Raw genomic sequence first — 13,624 nt, forward strand, 5'->3', positions numbered from 1 at the left:
CTAGGCTCGAGGAGAAAAGAGCAAGACAAGTAGGTTGTTAGTGGAGCCCTGCTGGCCCCTCGAGAGAGAGAGTGGGGGTGATTAGGGAGGACTCGGGGAATGTCCAGTCACACCACAGAACACCGGTTCTTCCTTCCTTGCTAAGGGCTCTCGGGCTCCACATCCAGGCTCCAGCAATCGTCCACCATTGCTCCCTACGTCACACTCCGGAGGGGTCTGAATGCCGAAAACAGCAGTGTGACCTTCTCTGTAAGTGGTCTTGGGATGTGGAGGGACTCACACTCAGTAGGGGGGCCCAGGGATGGGCAGTGACCGGTGAACCTTAGGGAATTTAGGGTCCTGTCACCCCATGCTCACCAAGAAGGCCATCTCTGTTTTCTGATGACTTCCAAGCCTGTCAGGGTCGTGAGAAGTCCAAGAAGCCTGTACCCTAGGGGTCCACCCTGGATTGTTGGCTCGTCTGGATAGGCCCAGCCTCAGTGTCTGCCTCTGCCCGGAAAACTCATTAGGGAGAGGGGTACTGGGTACTGAGAGGAAATGATTTTCTGTGGCCAAAATGAGCCCATATAGCATGTTATAAAGAGACTAAGCAGGGAGAGGGCAGGGGGAGTTCACTTGGTAGGGGTCTTGCCTCGTATGTACAAGGTCCTGGGTTTGACCAGTCCCCAGCACTGCATAAATCAGGTTTGATTGCCAACGTCTGTAATCCCAGCACTTGTGAGGTACAGGTGGGAGGATCAGGAGTTCAGATCAGCCTCAGCTCCATAGTGAATTTAAGGCCAGCCTGGGCTACCTGAGACCCTGTGCTAAAAGCAGGAAGCAGCCGTGCTTCTAGCCCCATCCACTCTGTGTCTCGCCTCCTCCTCAGAGACCCAAGAGTGCCTTGGAGCGCCTGTATTCAGGGGACCACCAGCGGGGCAAGATGAGTGCGGAGGAACAGCTGGAGCGGATGAAGCGACACCAGAAGGCCCTGGTCCGGGAGCGCAAGAGGAATCTGAGCCAAGGAGAGAGAACGGGCCTGCTCTCAGCCCGATATCTCAGCCAGCCACTGCCTGGAGATCTTGGCTCAGTATGTTAGATGGGGCTGGGACAGAGGCCGGAGTTTCCCCCAAGTCCCCCAAGCGTACACATGTCACCTCCCAGGGTGACCTACATGGTCGAGAGAACATCCTGAGGGGCTGTTTGTCCACAACCCCAGCTGCACGTGTGAGCTGGCCAGAGGATGACCCGGAAACAGAGTAATAGGGAGGATCTAGCAGCAGAAGCCGCCCCCATTCTCCAAGCTAAGTGGGAGGGGCCTCTCCGCTGAATTAAGGACTTGAGAATGTAGGGTTGATGGAGGAGAAGATGGTGAGGAAAGAGATGATGTACAAGTCAACCACACAGCCTCCCAACCCCCAAGCAGGAGCCAGGGGAGGCAACTGAATAAGAAAGGGTTGGTACCCCCAACCCTGAGGTGCTGGCGGTCTCCCACAGCCTGCGGTGCTGAGGCCTCAGGTACTCAGGAGGGCTGGGGAAATCGGTGCTGCCCCCTGCTGGCTGGTGCTGCACCTGCCCACGGTTGCCTTAGGCCCATTGTGGGGACATTCCTTTGGGCTTTTGGGTTTGGAGCCCCTAGTTCCCCAGCCCTCTAGCCTGACCGCTCTCCCTATTCATTGCACAAGCTCTTTCGCTTCTAGTATCGCCGCGTGCTCATTGCCTCTAATCCTGCCTGATTGTCTTTACAGACGCGCTCGTTGGCGCTGGGCCTTCCCTAACCCGCCAGTGCTGTCTCTGACCAGGCTTGTCTTAGCCGCTGTCTCCAGAGCCTAGCAGGCATCCCTAGGGGTGGCTTACCTTCCCACTGCCCGCTTTGTGTAGGCCAACTGACTGATAATGCATTCATCTCAAAAGCTGCTCTGCGAGGGCCGTCATCATTAGCAGAGTCTGGGCAGTGGGAAGTTATCAGATTCCATGCCTTATTCTGGACAGCAGACATCAACATTAGAGTGCACATGTAACTTCTACAAAGACTAAGGCCATTTGGTTTTAAAATTCCTCTGATCCCATCACATAATTTCTTACGGAAAAGCTTTTGCAATTCAGATTTAGTAACTTGAATGGATAGAAAATAAACTGTATTCAGAGGGCCTCTCTGCAGCTGTTTGTCACCAAAGGACTGGAATAATGTCTTTAAAAGCTATTAACCCATTAACCTTTAAACTTTATAAGTAAGTGTCATATGGGATAACCCTGACTTTCGATAACATGCTGTCTGAAATGCAGAGAGTATCTCAGAACCATAACTCCAATACCTTGTAATGTTTCTTTGGGAAAAAAAAAAAGGCTTGTGTAAGTCTCATCAGCGCCAATAAACATATTGCTTCCTATGATGGATTGGCGTGGTTCTTCCCCAGGACACTTCGCAGAGTGTGGTGAACTTTTGCTGTTTGTGGAAACAATCAGGCTGGGTTTAAATGAGGACTTGTCTCTATTTGAGCACTTGTGAGCGTGTAAGAAAATGTGTGTTTTCTTTGTGAACCATTCAAATTTTCCCTGAACTTTAATTGCCCAATTCTTCCCAACTCTAATTGGAAAACCATCAGCAAACACAATTCTATTGGTTTGACTTGAACTTGAGCTTGTGCATGAACGTGTGGAGCGTGCTGATGTGGCGACAGGCTTATGGTTGGGGTGGGGTGTGAAACATCTATGGCGGCCAGGGCATTGTGAAGTGAATGGAGTGAGACAGAGGCTGTGACTCGATGCCCAAGTGTCCTTTCATCCTCATAAGAACAGCCTTGTTCTCTTAAGGTCAGAGGCCTGGCATGAACCGGAAGCCATTTTGGAGCTGGGCAGACGTGCTTGGGTAGATTTTTCCCCCTCCTCCGAAGAGACCGTTGATACAAAGTTGCCACTGTGAAATAGCCTTGGAGCAATTGCATCCGATCCCACATTAGGTTTCAGTTTTCGTTTGTTTTCTAGTTTAAGGAAAATGTCTGATCTCAAATGGTTACCATTTCCCACAGCTGTTTGCTGCACTGGCCACCAGCCAACTCCTTGAAACTGATTGGAATTCTCGCCCTGTTGGGGTGCAGGTTCCCTGACTCCGAATCATCCACAGGAGCTTGAAGGCTGTGAAGGACTTATTTTTTCCCCATTGTTTGTTCTCTTGGAGTGTATGGCCCCTAAACCAGAAGGCCTTAGGGAGGGGAATTTGGATGGGGTAGGTCATCCTGGGGTCACCATTTTATAACTGGGGATGTTTTACAACCTGTGGACCACTGTGAGCATAAAGTCATGGGTCTTCCACCAGTACCCTAAGGATGCACATTTGAATACTCTGAGGTCTTAGATCAGAACACAGCCAGCAGTGTGGAAGAGGCTGCAGGACAGAGCAGAGGCCTGGTTTTCAGTCACACACGCACACACAGCTCCAACACTTGCTTAATGTCTCAAAGATCCATCTTCTCATGGACACCAGGCCTCAGGGCCCTGTGTGGCTCGTTGATGGGTCGGGGAGTTAGGTTAACTCTTTCCTCTGTTGCCAGTGGAAGCGAGAACAAGATTTTGACCTGCAGCTGCTGGAGCGGGCTGCTCAGGGGGACAGAAAAGACAGAGAAGACGGCTGGCTGAAAGTGCAAGCCACACCCGTCATGGAGTTGGACCTAGAGCCTCAAGACTATGACTTGGACATCAACAGAGAGGTGAGGATGGGGCTTCTTTCATGCTTCCCAGAAGCTGTGGACTTAAGGTTCCTAGGCTGACGTGCAGTCTCACCCAGTCAGGGTTCAGCATCCCTGCAGACCAAGTGAACAGTGGCTTGAGACCATAGTCGTCAGTGTTTCTATCAATGTTTAAGCCCATTTCTGTAATTGGGAGCAAACTGTGCCCCTCTTCCCTTAATGTTGATGTGGGGAGGATTAAGTGACTCAGGATGTTCCCAAGAGGTTTAGAAAATGTTCCCTGGATCATTAGTGGTGGCCTTTGCAAATGGCCTGTGAGGCAGACTAGTCATCATATGTGGTGTGAAATACAGGACAGGTCTGAAAACCCACAGAAGACATTTCCAGCCAGGACTGGAGCCGATTTCGGTTTGAATTCTTCTGGTGCCCTCTGGTGGCTCACTTGCCTCATGACAGGGCAAGCCCAGGAAAAGAAGTGAGAGAGAAGGAAAGGGGCAAGTGCCTGAGTGCCAGTCAGTCTCTAACATCCCTGTTGGAGCACCTTTGGTCTGTGGGCAGTGTCTGCAGCTGCTCTGGTCCTTTGCATCCCTAGCTCTGAGATGGCACACAGTAGGCGTGCTGTAAATGTTTGCAGATGGAAGACTGCTGCATGAATTGTCACTGTCCCCAAACCTTTATGCAGGGGCTTGGCCTACTGCATTTTCCCCAAGGGTAGGATGAGTTTGGGTGGGGCTGTAAGTCTTCCACAGGTCTATTTGACATGAGACAGAGCCTCAAATGCCCACCTCAGAAGGGGTTGCCACTCTTGTAGGGTGTGTGTGTGTGTGTGTGTGTGTGTGTGTGTGTTAAAACTTAGATCTCACACATGCCAAGCACACAGAACTACATAACTAGCCCTCCTGTTTGGAAGAGGCAAGCTGGTTGTCCAATGGTTAGGGTTTCATGAGGGAGAGGGGCTCTGAGAACAAAGAACAATGTAGGTAAGTCGATGCTTGACTTACTGCGTTCTTGATGCTTGCTCCAGCAGCCAACAAGGCCTTTTCTCTGACAGCAGTCTGGGCTTTCTCCTTCACAAAGAACCTCCATGTGCTCCCTCGGCAATCAATGCGAGGATGCGCTCTGCTGTCCTAATTGGCCCAGCAGCCCGGGGAAAATGTCCTTCTTTATCACCAACCTAAATCCTGCTGCAGTGTGATCCACTTCCTTCCTCTAGAGCTGTCCTGGTTGGAGATAACTGCTACTTCTTACCACCTTCCAACAATACGAGGGGCCACATGGGCTTAGTTCTGTGACTGAGACTGAAATCAATCCAGGCAAGAACAAAGGAAACTACTTTGAGGCAAATTAGATTACATTTTTTAAAAGCAAGGGCTTAAATGGTCCTGAAAGTGTGATCAGAGATTTTCAGAGCTTTAGGCTGCTGGTTTAAAACAGGGACTCTGACTGGTTGGTGCTGGCAAGGTGACTTTTTCATTTTTTTTGTTGTTGTTTAATTTTTTTAATTTAAAATTTAGTCATGTGTGTGCACACCTGTGCTTGTGCACCGTCTACCCTTAAGCGTAGAGGACAGAGAATAACCTATGAAGTTGGTTCTCTGCCACCATGGTGTCCTCGAGATGAAGCTTGGGTCATCAGGCCTGGCAGCAAGCACCCTACCTGCTGAGCCATCTCTCTGGCCCAAACGAAGCATCTCTGTAGGAAAGGGGGCTATGTGAGCTGAGTCTGTAGGTAGTATGAGGGGAGGGCTCTCGTCACCTGGGACTAGAGAATCACGTCTGTCCTTGTCTGTCCTTGGGTGATGCCCCTGTTAGGGATGAGGTTCCACTAGAGGAAAGGATGAGAGAGCTTTTAGTAAGGTGACAGAGATCTACCTTGCAGCGTCAGGCTGGGGGGGTGGGGGGAGGTAGAGACCTAAAGAGAGGGTCACCAGTCTTCCTCCACGGAGGCTTTTATTGACATGTGTGTAAAATCTGCTTCTGCTCAGAAGTGTGAAAGCCGCCTTGGTTATTAACCCTTTGCATGCTGTTATTACTGGCCTCAACTTTTCCATCATCTAGTCTGATCTGTATGCCCCCAGACTCAGAAGTGTGTTTCACTATGATTATGTCCTTAGTTTGCTCATCAGCTTTGGGTGGTCTCTAAGCTGCCAGGCTGTGGTTCGTCTTGTTGTTTGTTTATTTGGTTGGTTGGTTGGTTGGTTTTTTTTGTTTTCTGTTTTGAGACAGGATCTTTCTAAGTAGCCCTGGCTGGCCTGGAACTCACTATGTAGACTAGAGATCCACTTGTCTCAGCCTCCCAAGTGCTAGAATTAAATACATATGCTACATCTCAGGCCTGAAGCACTTTTGTGGGACAGAGAGGACTCTCCCTTCCTCCCTCCATCCATTGATCCATCATTCACCCATTACGGAGGATTTTCTGAAGGGCTACTCATTGCCTGGTTCCTTAAATTGGATAGGGCAGAAGAAAGGCCCTTAGGTGTAGGACACTGGAGCTCCCACTGAGTGGGTGTAGCTGGAGTCAGGCCGCTGGGGCCGTGAGTGTAGCATCAAGGATTATGTGCTTCCTGTGGCATCCTCTCTGTGTTGCTTGCCTTGCTGTTGCCCTTGGCATCTAGAAAGCTGTCTAGTGTAAGTGGGAGAGCACGTGCTTTATGAGACCCAGGTCCACCTTGTTGGTCCCCCACTGCCTCATTTGATGATCTTAACGAGTTTCTTCACCTCTGTGGGCTCTGGTTGGCTCCTCACAGGGTGGAAAGGGTAGAAAAAACAGGTCTCAAATCAAAGCATCTGAGCTTACCCTGCATCCTACCACCCGATCCTCTCCCCAGCTGTCTAAACCAGAGAAGGTCGCCATCCCCGAGCGGTATGTGGAAATGGATCCTGAGGAGCCACCCAGCCTTGAAGAGCTGCAGGCCCGGTACCGAAAGGCTGAGAAGATACGAAACATCCTCACCCGGTCAAGGTCAGCCCTTGCTTGCTCAAGTCTAGAAGTCTCACAAACCCTATCTCAGCCATGGGAGACCCAGCTCAACCTGAATGGTCAATATTCTGCTAGGCTTTATTTCAAATGACTGCCTGGGTTAGGCAGTTACTCAGGTGAGAAAGGTTGCCCCAGTCAGCTAAAAGGCTCTGGAGAACTTGTAAAGGGTCCTTGCCCAAGGTCTATGCCCTCAGATCTGTCCCCAGTGATTGGCAAGTGTGGGCCCCCAAGCCAGATGTTAGTGAAGAAGACTCCGTTGAAGTCACCTCCACTGATGGTCCTCTTAACATTTGTGCCCATACTCCATTACAGATCCATGGATGGGCCCAGGCCGATCAGGAGGTGCTAGACGAGGCTTTAGGCCTGTGTCCTCACACAGACTCCACAGATGGGGCTCAGTTTTGTCCCGAAGGCTCTAGGGCCTTTGCTTACTTCCTGAACCCTGAGCTTGGACCCAGGGAAGTGGATTTCCTGGCCTGTGAGCTTCTCTTTCAGTTACCTTACCCATTTTATGTCTGGATTTATCAGGAGTCTCCGGTTGGAGCCCTTAACTTGAGGTCTACAGGAGGAATAGAGCTATGTTCACTGTAGGTCTGGGGAAAAGGAGACATTCTTGTCTTGGAAGAAAACAGACAGTGCACATCTGATGCCCCCAAAGTGTTGCGACTCGCCCTCCCCACAGCCAGGGAGGCTCCACATGTGAGGCTGAAGGCCAGGGTGGCGAGACTCATGGCCTTCTCTCTGGTCCCCACAGCTGGGGAGGCTCCACATGTGAGGCTGAAGGCCAGGGTGGCGAGACTCACGGCCTTCTCTCTGGTCCCCACAGCATGTGCAACCTGCAGCCCACAGGCCAGGACCGCAACAGCCTGGCAGACCTGGACTCGCAGCTGCAGGAGCAGGAGCGCATCATCAACATTTCCTATGCTCTGGCCTCAGAGGCCTCTCAGCGCAGCAAGCAGGTAGCAGGTAAGGCCGTGGGTGCCAAGCTCCAGGGACCAGTTCCTGCCTGCTGCTCCAGTATGACTTGTCCTAGAGCCAGGAAGTTAGCAGACGTCGTCAGTTAAGGGTGTGTTCTCTGTCCTGCCTGACCCAGGAAGGAGAAGAGCTGCCACTCAGCTCCACATTGGCCAGCGCTGAGCAAGGGGACAGGGCTCAGGTTTCTTTCCTTAGGAAGAGGGGGCAGAAGTGATGCTGCAGCAGCGACTTCTCGGTGGGTCGGAGCGGAGGGGCTCCTGATCTCTGCCTGGAAACCCTCCCTGGGCCCTCAGGCCAAAGCCGCTCACCTTGTCAGTGACCCTGTGGCAGAAAGTAGGAATGGAGAATCCAGGCTTTGCCAGCCTAGCCAAAAGACTGCCACTGGTGTAGAAGCAGCCCATGGCTGTGCTGTGTCTGAAAGCTGCTTTAAGCACGTGCCTGTAATCCCAGCTGTCAGGAAGCTGAGACAGGAGAATTGCTGCATGCATGCTATAGGCTAGGCTAGCCTGGACTGCAGAGTGAGACCCGGTCACAAAGAAAACAGTAAAGGAGACTCTCTGTCAGAAAAAGGACTCTGGGCTCCTACCTCCGCCCACATCTCCCTCCCTGTGGCAGCCTCACAGTCCACGCTGTGTAGTCTGTGCCCTGAGGAGAGGCTCTTGTGTATGTATGTGGTGCCCCTGGCAGGTGTCCCTCAGGGATGGACGGGCAGAGGACCCAACGTGGTGCCATCCTCTCTCTTGGTTCTCTAATCCAGTTGGCCAAGGATGAGGCCTGCAGGCCATGTGGCTGCTGGCCCTAGGGAGTCTGGTGTGGGGAGCAGCTTTGACTTCACTTTAGGAGGCCCTGGGAGTGACTAATGACTAGGACAGATGCCAGACCTGAGGACAGACCTGTTCTGTCCCCGTACCCTGATCCTCCAGAGTTCCTAGAAATCCAGCCTTGTGTGTTGGTTTACATCCACAATCCCAACTAGGGAGGTCCAGGTGGGAGGATCAGGGTTTCAAAGTCATTCTTGACTATACAGCAAGTTCAAGCCCAGCATGGGCTACACTGGGCCCTGTCTCAAAACAAAACCAGACTAAACCAGTCTCTGGAATGTCTGCTGTCCTTGCTCTGTTTGAGACATGTAGAGGGGTCTAAAAGTGGTCTGTGTAGAAGGGACTCAGGCAGCCCCTCTCCCTGAAGACCCCAGAGCTCATCTCAGCAGCCTCCGAGCCCCTCCCTGGGAGGCTGCCCCCGCTCTCCAAGCACCCTCCCCACAGCTGTGCTTGCTCTCTCTCTGCCTCCACCACGTCTTAGGTGGTGATGGGGCTTGAACCCAGGGCCTCTGGTACGCTAGGCCCATCCACCAGTCACTGAGCTACATTCCCAGCTTGCTCTCACTCTGATTAGTCCCCTTAGCTTCCTCCCACAGAGCTGATGACCCCTGACCTGACGCCCTCTGTCCTCCTTCCCAGTCTACCTTTCTTCCCTCACGTTCTCTCCCCTGAATCAGAAACTACAGGCAAGCTAGGCCCCGTGGGTCTGCCCCCGGCATCAGGCCATCCTCTGGGGGTAGGGGCCAGGCCACACAGTCCTGGCCGGCAGGGCATATGGTGCGGTGTGGGTGGACAGAGGCTCTAACACACCGCTTGACTCCTGTGTGCTCTGTCCAGTGCAGCAGCTGGCCCTCCTCCCGCCTAAAGCCCCCCTGTCCTCCAGGACGGTGCCACCTTACCCCCCCTTAAGCAACGGACTGCACTACACCTTTGTCTAACACCTTCCAAGTAAGAGCCCCTGCCTGGCTGTCCTGCTGCTGTGCACCCCATAGTCTGAGCATGTCCCCGCTGCCTTCCTGCTGCTGCTGCTGCTGCTGCTGCTGCTGCTGAGCTGACTGCAATGCCACCTGCTGTTGCTCCCTGCCATCGGCAGGCACCGCGGCCGCTGGGGGACCTGCCTAGATGGTGGGTCGGTGGAGGTGATTGGCTTTTTAGGAACTCTGACCTCAGGCCTCACCAGAGGCTGCCATCAAAGGTGCTGTTGTACTGAAGTACCTCGGGGGAGTTTCCAACCCTTGACTTTACAAATGATGTCGCCATTTATAGAGTTCATGCTGCAGAACTGTGCTGTTGAGGTAAAAGAAAAAAAAAACTGCAAAAAAAAAAAAAAAAAAAAAAACCTCCTCGTGTTTTAAGTAAGTTTAGGATTTTGTGTTGGGCTGCAGCCACAGCCTCCTGGCTCACATGTAGTCTATGGCCCATGGATTGGGCATGTCTTCTAGGGTCCTAGCTGCACCTGACCATTTCTCTTTCTCAAGGCAGCTTGATGTCCCAAAGACCAGCATAGGCCACACTGCCAGTCTCCGGGGAAAACAGGAGTCAGATCTCACCCTTTCGAGACCTTCCCAAAGGGATTAAGGAACTGTTAAGTTACAGAAGTTACGGAAGACAAGCTGAGACCCCAGGGTTCGCCACACAGCAAGGCCTGAGACTGTATCAGTCACTGAGAGCCTTAGGGAAGACCCAGAGTAAGTCCAGGTCCACAGTCCATCACGATGCTTGGTAGGACTCCACTGAGTGAGTGGCTGACCCGGCCGGACAGGCAGGGGGTAAAGGAAGGAGCCCCCAGGAGCCAGCAGACCCAGCACCTGACCAGCTGTGAGTGAATTCATGGCCTGCATCAGCTGCCCCCGTCTGTGTCCTTACCTGGACCCCAGAGGTCACACTAGAGGTCCCCAGCCGTCTCTCACTGTCACTTTGCAGAGTTCACTTCTCTTTCCTTAACGGGGATGTGGTTAACCTTGTTGAGAGACTACTGCATGCTAGACATTGTGCTGAGTATCTCCTTGTCCCTAAGGAGTTGAAGTGGGTGTCAGGATGCAAGGCCTTTTAGTGTGAGCCCACAACTTTCATTCTCCATGACATCCGGCTAATGGGTTCATCTGGGCCACCCCCAGAAGCTCCAGGGGTCTGCAGAGGAGGGTGAAGGGGACATCACTTTACACTGAGCCTTCTAACTTTGGACTGCCCTGCTTCAGAACCAGCAGGCCCCAGCCAGTCTGGGAGCAGGAGGAGGTCAGCTGACTTGGTGACTTGGGCATAGCCTGGCCCTCAGGAGGGGTAGAGCCGAGGGCTGGAGCTGCAGAACTCCACGGAAAGCTCCAGCCATGTCCTTTGTAAAGTCCTACAGGACTTGCCAGGGCCACAGTTATATGTATGTTTTCTTCTTAGAAATCTGAGCGGGCAGAGATGCCAGGGATAGGCTCCATTTACCGTAGTTTTTCAAGCCCTGGTGGCCTTGTGCCCAGACTTGGATGTTCTCTCCAGAGCTCAGCCATGCCTCTTCCTCTCACAGCACCAGAGGCAGGTTAGAACCACTGTTCTTAGGTTAGAAATATGAAAGAAGAATAAAAATAAACAAACAAACAAAGAAATCAAGCAAGCAAGCAAGGTCACAGATGTTGGGCTATCTAATCTTCCAGAGAATGAAGGGCAGAGCCATGAACTAGCCCAGTGGATTGCCCAGGTCTTGGCCTACTGCAGAGGACAAGTTCATGAACTAGCATGAATGCAGTATGCTTCCTAGAGGTGGAAGGAAAATCAAACCCAGTGCACTGGGTCCTAGAAGCCAAGGTCCCATGACAGCGGCCGCTTTGCCCATGCCCCCTGCTCCCCTACTCTGTCTGCCAGCCTGTCATGCGTATGCACAAACATGCCCACTCTGAGGACAGGACCAAAGGTTTTCCAGCCCCTCACTGTCTCCTGTGCTTTTTGCCAGCCCAGGCAGCAACAGACCCATGACCCAGTGTGCAGAGGAGAAGCCTGGAGCCGGGGACCCAGCTCAACCAGCATCTTCCTGAAACAATGTCTTCTCTGCCCCAGGGGAAATCCTTCTAGCTGAACGGGGGCTCTGGCTGGAGGAGAGAGCAGCCCACCCAGCCTGGTGGGCACAGCATCCTAACCCCTGCCCATCTGTTTCAGTCCAGATTCCTTTTTACAGATGATAGAAGCACTTTTGATACACGGTGTGAAACATACTGTATTTTAGAATCAGAATATATTTTGTAATGCTCACCTCAAGGGCCGAGTGGCTGGAAAGGTGAGCCTGCAGGGTTTTGTAGCCACACACAGGGATTCAGGTACTATGGGGTGGCTGGGGAGAAGAGCAGGACAGGCGGGGGCCATTTCCACCGCCCACGAACCCAGAGAGTGACTACCAGTGGGTTCCAGCATGAGGCTTGTTATCATGCTCCCCAGGAAACGGGAGGCAGTTGACTGCAGAAATCAGCATCCCACGCCGATGCCCAGCCCTGGAAACTCCACCTGGATGGCTCACGGAGCCTGTCTGTGCCTTGGTTCTGACTGAGGAGCAACTGTGTGTGTTCAAGAGCAGTGGCTTCTTCAGCCTGTTGGTGAAGCAGTGAAGTTCCCTCAGCAAAAAAACAGTTCTTCTCAGAAGAAAAACAAAAGCCGCTGTGGGGATGGGAAATGTGCTGTAGCAATAAATTCCCCATTGGGTGGTATCTACACGCGAAGGCCTAACCTGACGCCATCCCTCCAGCCAGGCAGGGCTGAAGGACCTCTGCTGCCCGCCTGTGGGGAAGCCTAGGACAGCTTCCCCAGGACTGGTGAGAGGGGCAGGCAGGGCCAGGACACAGGCCTGTGACCTGATCCAGCCCAGCTGAGGAGGTGGCCATGCCAGATACAGTGTTCTTGGCCCCTTATTTACCTTGTCTCCTGATAGTCTACATACAGGAAGCAATGATTAGAAGAAAAAAACAAACAAAAACACCTCCGTTGTTGGAGCCACATTTTAAATGAAAATTTGTCTTTATGCTTAAAAGAAAAAAAAAATCCTTGAATATATTTAGAAGTTGCTGTCTATTTTTAACTAACTCCATATGCTGCCAGTATCAACTTCATGACATTTGCCAAAATAAGATTTTATTTTTGCCTTTATAAGATTTTGTTGGAAAAAAGTGAAATGAATATTTTGCAAGAAAAAGTTAATTTAAATAAAAGTGTAATGGTTTGCAAAAAAAAAAAAAGTGATGTACAGATTAAAATATTAACATCATCCATGTCCTCTTTGTGGCTGGCTGTGTTCATCCACCATGGCCTGTGTGCATTCTTACCGTGTCAGCTCTCTGACTCCTACTTACTATGTTCACGTACGAAACATCTCTCTCACGGACCGCTCCTTGATATTTGAGTGACTTTGGAGGCCTGAGGTGTGAGGATCCCTGTCCCACCAGCAGGCAAGGAGCCTCAGGGCTATGGACCCCCATGTGGGACTGGTTTGGGCTGGCCAGCTCCAGTCTAACCCAAGATAGCACAAGGGGTACAGTGGGCCCCCATCCAACCCGTACACTGCCTGTTCCAATTAGGCCTGTTAGTGATGGACCATTGCAAACTGGATTTGCATTTAAATTCATCTTGACTTGTGATTCATACTTAAGGCAGAAGGCTAGGGGCCAGTTTGGTTTAGGGATGTGTGCGGTTTGCAAGTCTCTGCATGGCCAAGGAGTGTGTTGGAGGTTTGGAGAAGCCTTCCAAGTATTTAAACTGGGAAAAGTGGATTCCGAGGCATTCTGGATGGGCAGAGGGGAGAACTGCTATTTTAGCCACTGATCATTTTGAATTTAAAAATAAAAAATACTCTTCTAGTTTTAAACATTAGCTGGAAATGTCACATAACAGATTAAAGCAGGGAGGGGACGATTCTGTGACTGAATGCAGTCGTCTGAAAAGGACAAAAACCCCACAGTCGATGCCCACCCCACAGGGAAGCCATCTGTAGGTGGTTTCTTAGCAGAACCACATCAGCAGGTTCGGACTGTTGGTCTTGGTTTGTGTTTCACTGCTATAGCCCTGTGTGTGAGGGAATATGGCTGCTGTTCCTAAGCTTCCATCAGGGAGGAAGGTATACACTGTTCTAGGAGAGTTATGGCTTCAGTCAAACTCAGTGCAAAGCACTCAAAAAAAAAAAAAAGTCCCAGGATGGCAGTGTCTGTGTAGGTG

The 13,624-nt window shown here is 51.6% G+C and overlaps 1 protein-coding gene across 1 annotated transcript in view; it reads left to right on the top strand.

Moving 5' to 3' along the window:
- The window catches only part of Plekha7 (pleckstrin homology domain containing A7), a 187,929-nt gene extending 175,268 nt beyond the window's left edge, over positions 1 to 12,661 (top strand). Inside the window, 7 exon segments of the mRNA XM_028884573.2 lie at positions 146 to 249; positions 869 to 1,069; positions 3,531 to 3,686; positions 6,496 to 6,629; positions 7,474 to 7,613; positions 9,281 to 9,391; positions 11,382 to 12,661. Of these exon segments, the coding sequence (XP_028740406.1) occupies positions 146 to 249; positions 869 to 1,069; positions 3,531 to 3,686; positions 6,496 to 6,629; positions 7,474 to 7,613; positions 9,281 to 9,381 (836 nt within the window). The 3' untranslated portion in view covers positions 9,382 to 9,391; positions 11,382 to 12,661.
- Positions 12,662 to 13,624: the final 963 nt, after the last annotated feature.

The sequence above is a fragment of the Peromyscus leucopus genome, chromosome 1 (genome assembly GCF_004664715.2).
Source record: "Peromyscus leucopus breed LL Stock chromosome 1, UCI_PerLeu_2.1, whole genome shotgun sequence".
Taxonomy (NCBI): domain Eukaryota; kingdom Metazoa; phylum Chordata; class Mammalia; order Rodentia; family Cricetidae; genus Peromyscus; species Peromyscus leucopus.